The 9,394-nt window shown below is 43.4% G+C and overlaps 1 protein-coding gene across 1 annotated transcript; it reads right to left on the bottom strand.

Annotated features, from left to right (window-relative positions):
• Positions 1-1,054: 1,054 nt before the first annotated feature.
• On the bottom strand, positions 1,055-8,729 carry LOC137544807 (olfactory receptor 6N1-like). Its single transcript, XM_068265894.1, has 2 exons — positions 8,640-8,729; positions 1,055-2,038 (listed from the first exon to the last, which is right to left on the bottom strand). Exons 1-2 carry the CDS (start codon positions 8,727-8,729, stop codon positions 1,055-1,057), a joined length of 1,074 nt encoding a protein of 357 aa, XP_068121995.1.
• Between the last annotated feature and the right edge of the window lie 665 nt (positions 8,730-9,394).

Below are 9,394 nucleotides of genomic sequence, written 5' to 3'. Positions count from 1 at the left end.
AAAAATGACTGGCCAGTCATGAGAGGGGGGGAGGGGGGGGGGGGGGGTATCCCCTCGAGCAAGTATTCTCAGCTCAAGTAGCACACAGAGTCTTATGAACTATAAATGTGAAGTCTAATGTTCCTAGTGAATTGTTATTATGCAGAGAGCAAAGTTCCAAGGGATCAGTATCACTCTGGTATATCCTTGCTAATATAGGTGTTAGGGAGCAGAAAGTCCACCAGCGGTGATACTACTTATGCAGTCCTCCTCGATATATCAGATTTCTGGTATGTCACAAGATTGCAGTTCACAAGGCACTACTGGGTCTCAAAGATGGAAGCAAAACCAGATAAGACCTCTTATGTAGTCCTCCTTGTATACTGACAACAGAAGTCCACTGGAGAAACTTAAATACCATTAGCATTGATCAGAAAGGTGTGAGCAAATAACCATTAGTGTTGTAGACCAATAAACATCAGATGCACGTGGCAAAGCTGTATACATTCCTTGTCAAGGATAAATGGTTTCAATGTAATATCTTGATGTACAAAAGACCAGCAGTATATCACAGCTCATAAAGCAGAGTGTATAGATGTTTTGCTAGAGATCGTCAAAACAGTGAGCCAATGTCCATCAGATGTATATACCATGACTAATACGCAAGACACCGCAAGCAGTCCCTGGCACCTTGCTATCGCCAAGCAACCCAATGGCATGGGTATGCATTGTGGCCAAGTACTGCCTCTCGTGGTGGGAGAAGGGCCAAACACCACGACTTCCCATTAGTGTCTGTATAAAATTAATGCTTTAGGCCTTAGGCCTTGGAAAAACACAATATAAGTTGACAGCAGGTGACCCTATTGTATATTCTTTAGTGCATTTTAAGTTTTTTATTTTTGAAAAATATACCATTATCATTAGGAGGTTTGTTCAGCAAAATGTGAAGTATACTCTAATGGTTGATGACTCAAACATTATGCTGACTGCCACTTGCATCCACTATTTAGGAAAAGCAGAGAAAAATATAATATAAATAATAATTTGGAACGTGGTGTATATCATTATATGACAGCTACACTGTATTAGAGTTATTCTTGGTCAATTTGCAGCTTATATTCTTTTGGAAAGCCTTTTTAATGTCCTTGTTTCTCAAGCTGTATATAACAGGATTCATCATGGGAGTTAATACTGTGTATAACATGGCCACCATAGAGTCCACATCTGAGGAGTAGGAGGCTGTTGGGCGAATATACATGAAGATAAGGGGCAAGAAAAATACATTCACAACTGCAAAGTGAGAGGCACAAGTGGAAAATGTTTTCTTACGTCCCACATGGGAATTTATTTTGAGTATTGCTAATATAATGTTAACATAAGAAATAAAAACTAGAGTAAAGCTTATCAAAACAATGAAGGCAGCAAAGGAGGAACCAACGGTTACGTTAAGTGATGTGTTGGCACAAGCCAACTGCAATAATGGAGGATGATCACAGTAGTAATGGTGAATGATATTGGGACCACAAAATGGTAACCTCAAGGCTAAAATTAAGACTGTGAATGGAGTTGCAAAGCCTCCAATCCACACTAAAGCTGCAAGTATAAGGTACCGTTTTTTCGTCATGATATTTGGGTAGTGTAAGGGGGAGCATATTGCTAAGTAGCGATCGTAGGCCATTACCGTAAGGAGTAAACACTCTGCTGAACCTAAAGATAGGAAAATATACATTTGGGCAAAACACGCAGTGTATGAAATAGTATCGAGGTTCATCAAGAACTTGGCCAGCATCTTTGGGATGGTTACTGAGGCGTAGCTCATGTCAATGAAGGACAAATAACAAACAAAGAAATACATCGGAGTCTTGAGATGTGAGGTAAAAGTGACCAAAAAGAAGATGATCCCATTGCCAGATAGGGTGAAAAGGTAGATGCAAAGGAACACACAGAAAAGTATAACATTATATTTCTGAAGGCTTGGAAAGCCAAATATAATAAATTCTGTTACATGGTTAACCGTTACATTTCCAGAAAGGGTCGATGGAACATAATCTTTGTTGGCCTAAATAAGATTGAGAGAAAATGAATAAGAATATTATCAGAAGTCATTTGCCATGTTTCCCCCAAAATAAAGGTTTTTTACCAATGCTCATCATATAAGCCCTACTGAAAAAGAAACAAGCCCTGGTTAGCCTTCATAGAAAAGTGAATGTACTATTATATATATTGTAAAGTTCAGACCAAAGGTCTGCTGAGTTCTGCTTTGGGTTTGGAGGAAGAGATCCTGGATGATGACTGTGGTTGTTGCAAGTTTGCAACTCCACTGGCATACAGATTTATTTGGGATCCCGATTGGCATGTATTGGGTGAAGGATGGGCTTTACACACCACTCCTTCCAGCCCAGGCCTGAACCAGCAGATACACGGGTAATCGGTTCACATGCATCAACTGCATAAGGGGCTGCAACTCTCATTATGCAGTGGGCTGTGTGTGGAGCAAGGTGGCTCCTGACAAGCTGTGCAGCCGAGGGGCTGCTAAGTTTGATGTAGCAGAGAAGCTAATAACGTGCTAGAGTGAGTGGGACTCCAGTACTGGAGATCCAGGAGAAGCCTGGACCACTGAGTGGCAGATAGAGCCATTAGGCCTGTAGCAGATTTACTCAGAGTGGTGAGTGACCCTGGAGATAACCCGAGGTGAAAATTGGCACACAAGCAGAGTGTGGTGTTTCTTGTGTGGCCATTGTCTCTGGTCACTCAAGAACCAGGCTGGTGAATAGGGGGTGTATCCAGTGACCCCAAAGATAATCCAAGGTAGGGCTGTGTATATTGTGTGACTGCATCTCCTGCTGAATACCCAGTGTGGTATATTGTTTTGTCATGGACATTGTTTGGCTGACAAAATAAAGCTGTGTTATATTTGTAACCCTAAAAGACTCAATGGCTGCTATGATGTGACATTTCTATGCTATAATCCCCACTACCAAAGTGAGCCAAACCATCACAACTTCCCCAGGATATTCCATGTTTACATGTATATATATATATATGTATATATATATATATATATATATATATATATATATATATATATATATACCTATATATACCTATATATACCTATATATATATATATATATATATATATAGAGAGAGAGAGAGAGAGAGAGAGAGAGAGAGAGAGAGAGAGAGAGAGAGATTTCCACAAATAAATATGTAACCTTGGGTTGTAGCAACCCTATTTGTATATGAACCAAAAGTCCAAAAGATCGAGCTGAGGTGATTCCAAAATTGGTGCACAAATGCAATTTTTATTGGACAATGACTGGTCAATTTTACCTCCTCCAGATATAGTATAAGGGCCAACAGATTTTGAATACAGGTATTGTGTAGGTAAGCTCTCATACTACGTGGAGGTGGTAAAACTAGCCAATCAAAATTGTATGCATGTACCAGGCTTTAGGTGTATTTAGGGGAGGGGTAATGTGAGAGTTAGGTTAGATTTCAGTTCTTTTCTTGCTACTTTGGGAGATGTGTTCCAGTTAGAGGTGGCCCGAACGGATTGCCGGTGAACGGGAACCGGCGAACTTCCGGGGTTCGCGATCGCAGAGTACTGCAAACTTTACCGGAAGTTCGATACTGCATCATGAGGGTCAACTTTGACCCTCTACATCACAGTCAGCAGGCACATTGTAGCCAATCAGGCTACACTCCCTCCTGGAGCAGCACCCCCCTTATAAAAGGCAGGCAGCGTCAGACTTTTCACTCACTCGTGTGCCTGCAGTAATTAGAGAAGGGAGAGCTGCTGCAGAGAGATATATAGGGAAAGCTTAGTTAGGCTCTTATAGGCTTGTTAGCTTGCTCCTTGGTGATTCTTATTGCTAAAAAAGCACCCCTCAACAGCTCTTTTGAGAGCTAATCTTGTTCTTGTGATCCATTTTTTTTTGTGTGTTTGTGTGGCCCACTTGCGTTATATACAGCCCTGTCAGTCAGTCGCAGCTGGCCTTCGGCCCCTTGGTGGTAATTACTACTGTGCCAGGTGCAGATTTCTAATACCCATCACTGCATATAGCTACCTGTTGTTCACAGTGCACCCACCTACCTATGTGAGCGCACGCAGTGTCACTGTGACTGCCCAGTACCTGTCTGTGTGTGACAGGTGCACATTATAATACCCATCACTGCATATACCTACCTGTTGTTCACAGTGCACCCACCTACCTACGTGAGCGCATGCAGTGTCACACTGCCTGCCCGGTACCTGTCTGTGTATGACAGGTGCACATCATAATACTCATCACTGCATATACCTCCCTGTTGTTCACAGTGCACCCACCTAACTACGTGAGCGCAAGCAGTGTCATTGTGCCTGTCCGGTACCTGTCTGTGTGTGACAGGTGCACATTGTAATACTCATCACTGCATATACCTACCTGTTGTTCCCTTCAGTGCACCCACCTACCTACGTGAGCGCACGCAGTGTCACTGTGCCTGTCCGGTACCTGTCTGTGTTTGACAAGTGCACATTATAATACCCTTCACTGCGTATACCTACCTGTTGTTCACAGTGCACCCACCTACCTACGTGAGCGCACGCAGTGTCACTGTGCCTGTCCGGTACCTGTGTGTGTGTGACAGGTGCACATTTGTAATACTAGTCATTGCATAATTGTTAACAGTACCTGTGTGACCGCACGCTGTGTAATATACCACTCCGACCATACCTGTTAACTGCACCTGTGTGACAGCTGCACATTGTATTGTAATACCAGTCACTGCATACCTTTCTCTGCATCTGTGACTGCACATCGTATTATACCTGGCAGTCAGTGCATATCTTTCACTTGAATGGATGGCAGACTTGCCCTCCATAACAGATTCTCGTTAAAGGTTTTAAAATTGATTCGTCTCATATACAGCAGGGCCTCGAAAGTCCTCCTGTATTGTTATTTTTTGTCACTACCTCGGGACTTGCATGCCATGCCTGCTGCCTTCCATGGATGTGTGGTGTTAGCCGTTTCTCAGGCTCTAACTCCGGACCAGAATCGAACCCTGACTCCCCGGCTGTACGCTTTCTTTAACAATGGTAGAGAACCATCAACAGTATGAGCAGCGATGGACTACTGGGTGCGCAGGCTTGACCTGTGGCCAGAGCTGTCCCAATTTGCCATCCAACTTCTGTCTTGCCCTGCCTCAAGCGTCCTGGCAGAAAGGACCTTCAGTGCAGCGGGAGGCATAGTCACTGAGAAGAGAAGTCGCCTAAGTCTTAAAATGAATGAGGCATGGATCCCGGAGGGCTACTGCCCGCCCGAAGACTAAGTCAGTCCCCACACACAGCATCTCTGCCTGCACGCCGTGTGACAGCCTGCCCCAAGACTAACTCGCTACCCACACAGCATCTCTGCCGGCACCGCTTGACTGCCCTCTCCGCCACTACCAACAGGGTCCAGGACTCCAGGTGGATTCCTGAATTTTTAAGGCCGCTGCTAGCAGCGGCCGCTATAATAAATTTTCTGGTGCGTGTACATGCCTGCCTAATTTTTCTGGCTGCACTGCAGCTGCAACAACAACACAAAAGGCATCTTCATGTGTCAATTCCCCTTCGTGATCATTACCTTGCAGCGGTGAAGGGGCTTGCGTATCACAATGAAGCAATGACCGCCAGCTATATGAGTGTCTCGGGGAAGGGGGGGCACACCCAAGATAATAAGGTCGTTGCTTCATTGTGGACAAACCAAATTCGATCAGCTGGACACTCAGTCACTGTTGTTCTATCATTGAGCTACCATAGCCCGGCGACTATATGGGCTTGAAAACCGCCATCAGCTGCACTCTCGCCATGGTGCACATCAGTCCAGCACGGCCGTTACAACATAAACAGCTGTTTGCGGTGTGTTACACAGTGAGTTTGGTGTGTCAGTATGAAGCAGTACTCCAATTACACTCCCTGATTGATGCATACACATGCAAGATGTTTTAAAGCACTTTAGCTCTCCAATTTAGCATTCAATGTGATTTCTGCCCTTAAAACGCTGCTTTGCGTCAAATCCAGATTTTTCTCTGGGACTTTTGGCGTCTATCCCACTCATCCATGCCCCCCTCCAGGTGTTAGACTCCCTTGGAACATCTTTTCCATCACTTTTGTGGCCAGCATAAATGTTTCTAGTTTTTCAATCTTCAATTGCTAGATTGCAAAAAAATCCCATGGCACTGCAATCGCTATGCGATTTTCCTGCATTCCTGCACTCCATGTAGAAGCTCAAGCACACGAAAAGTGGAAAAGGGACATTTCTGTTCAAGATATTAAAGTGTTATGAAACTCAACATTTTCTCTTTGCTCTAAAAGATTATTTACAGCATAAAATCTGCTACCACGAAAAAATAGTTTGTATCAGAACAGCATTCGACACAGTACTTTGGGTTGATTCATTAAGCTGTTCTGCTGAAGCAGCGCAGCTTAATGAGCAGAGCATGAGTTATGCACACATGTCAGGCAGCCTACTGGGCCAATCAAAGTGCGGGGATCACGTCCATAAAAGCCATTGGACCCGCCCGGGTGGGTTCAGTGGAGCAGCCGTTACTTAGAAGGAGCTTGAGTTAGTTAGCAGCGCACACTGCACTGCACTACCATGCATAGCGTGCACATAACTAGCGCTCCTCTGAAGCAGCGTAGCTTAATGAATCAACCCCTTTGTTCTCCAGTGGAAAGTTCCTTGCTTCAGTGGAACAATTCTGACCCCATCCGAAGAGGTGATAAAATTATCTTTTGTTTACAAAAGATACCAAAACTGAGCTGTACTGAGCTGAGAAGCAGAAAAAGCTGAGAAGTGATCACTCAATGGATTTTAATATATAAATACAGCAGCTATGCAATAAAATGCAATGGCAGCTTTCAGAGCAGATAAACTGTTCTTTGGAAATTTGTAATGAGACAATATTACTTTTGCACAAAAGCAAGTATGATAACTGTATGGGTATTAAAACGTAGGAAAACACATTTTTTATTGAATGTTATGTCAGAGTTTTATTCCACTTTATACACCAAACTGAATAGTGTCACCAAATAGCCATGTTGAATTTAATTTATTTTCATGAACAAAATTAGAAACAAATACAGTATACAGTAAATGCCTTCACTATAATGGCAGCAAAGTGAGCCCTGATCAAACTTACCTTCCATAGACTTACTCCCATAGCAAACAGAAAATATTGAAAAATTAGAATAAGTTACTAATTTGATTGTAAAGTAAATAGACAAGATAAAACAAATCAACTAAAGAAAACGCCAAACTGATGTTGTTATTGCAAGATAAAAATAAAATTATCTGAAAGTAAGGAAACTTGTATATTTATAATACTATAAATTCTATACATACAACACACAGCTGTAGTTATCTCTATGATAGCCAGTAAACTATACTTACGTATGTTCTATTTATGCTTCCACTGTAGAAGAAACAAAGGGCTCTACCTATTACCTATTATGAAACGTCCCGTGGGAAATAATAATGTGTTGATTCCTTAATGGCATTAAAGTTTTTAATGGTGTTACTAGTGATGTTGTAATTCACTGCAATGTAAAGTCCCATGAGTGCAATTTTAGTAAACAATATTCAGTTAAGTAGATCAAGTTAATTGCCATAAAAATGTTCTAAGATAATGTCAGTATTGAATTATTATATTATATTGATATAATCTTTAGGATTTAGAAAATATTTGCACTTCTGTGTTATGCAAGACTACGTGTTGTCACTACCACTACTGAGAGAGAAGATCCCCTGGAAGTGGAGTCTAAGTGACCATGGGTTGTCACCAGTGCATCCCATCGGGGGTTCGCTGCACCACACAATGTTCAAACCAGGGCTGTTTCTTGACACATCCATATCAGGCCATGGTCTGGCGGGCCAAGGACATTAAAGGGCGCCGTACTTTGCAACCAAATGTTCAGGAGACTCAAATGTCCTTACACTTATCAGGGCTGTTGCAGGAAGATCAATCTGATAAGAAAAGTGATTAACAAATGCTGCTTGTTAAGGGGGGGGGGGGATAACATATGGATGCTTAAGGAAGGGGGTGGGGAAGGGGTTGGGCTATAACTGAATGCTAAAAATAGAGGAGAGTGGTGAGGGCCATGAATAGTTTAGCACATGGCCCAATGCTTTAGACACATGGCAAACAACTGTAAGAGTGTGGTTCAAGTTACTTCAAGTAACAAAATCCTCTTCATGCATGACAATGCAGCATCTCATGCTGCAAGGAATACCTTTGCATCATTGGCTGCTACGAGCTAAAAAGAGAGAAACTCATGGTGTGGCCCCCATCCTCCCTTCACTTCAATCCTATTAAGGACTTGGAGCACCCTCAAGCAAAAGATCTATGAGAGTGGGAGGCAGTTTACATCCAAACAGCAGCTCTGGCTGACATCCTGCAAAGAAATTAAAAGTAGAAACTCTCCAAAAACTCACAGGTTCAATGGATGTAAGATTGTGAAGCTGCTATCAAATAAGGGGTCCTACTCCTATGTTAACCTCCCTGGCAGTAACCCGGTCCCGGAGTCAGGCTCGGAGTGGAAAAAAGAAGCCAAGAGCGGTAATCCTGAGCCAGACTTATAGTAGCTGTTGGGAGGTCTGTGCAGAGCCTGAAGCACAGCGGGCGTTTTAACTCACCTCCCCCCGGGATCCAGACGCTGGTAGCCATTCATCTTTCGGTCCTTGGTGGTTCTGGATCCCTTCAGTGAGATTGCCATTTGTGGTCATAAGGGTAGGCGGCAATCTCACTATAGTCTTACAATGTCGCCTGGTGGATGGAGGTAGAATTGCAGCACTGGATCTGAGGGAGGTGAGTAATTGTAGGGCTGCTGCAGATCTCACTACGGTATTGTAATGATCTGTTCTGCTGTCTGCACAGGCAGACAACTTTTTGACCATTTTGTAGCTCTGAGCGTTGCAGGTCCCTGGAAAGGAGACCTGTCTTCACTCTGCAACTTGCTGAGCTGCTGTTCTGGTGAGGAATTTGCATCCACTTGTCATGCAAATTGCTTAGCTGCTTCCTCTGATGGCTTGCAGTATAAAGGCCATTTCTTCCCAGAATTCCTTGCTGGTCATGATGGTTTGTTCCTGCTAACTTGCCTGGAAGTCTCAGCCCTCTGCTCATAGTAGGCTATTATTGCTAGCTTAGAGTAGTTACCCCTGGGAGTGCTCCTTGCACTCCTATTTGGCGTAGTCAGGTTGTATTATCTGTTTTGCCTTGTGCTGTCTATCTGTTGCGAGTGTCTTGTCGCCAGCGGCGGTTGACAGGAAATCGTTCTGTCTGTTGGAATCGCATTCGCCCTAGCGGTAGTGGTGGTGGTTCCTTCTGTACTCTGTCTTAGGGGTGCAAGCCAGAGCAGCGGTTGCTACTGGTTGCTCCTTCTGCCTGTCTT

This window comes from Hyperolius riggenbachi, chromosome 2 (assembly GCF_040937935.1).
Source record: "Hyperolius riggenbachi isolate aHypRig1 chromosome 2, aHypRig1.pri, whole genome shotgun sequence".
Classification (NCBI taxonomy): Eukaryota; Metazoa; Chordata; class Amphibia; order Anura; family Hyperoliidae; genus Hyperolius; species Hyperolius riggenbachi.
This window is presented reverse-complemented; position numbering and strand designations above follow the sequence as displayed.

What these genes read in the sequence shown, in the direction of transcription:
- LOC137544807 (XM_068265894.1), bottom strand. Translation starts at nt 8,729, where the DNA reads ATGACCACAAATGGCAATCTCACTGAAGGGATCCAGAACCACCAAGGA. An exon ending in CGTCTGGATCCCGGGGGGAG is followed by an intron (nt 2,039 to 8,639) that starts GTGAGTTAAAAC and finishes AATCTTATTTAG; the next exon opens with GCCAACAAAGATTATGTTCC.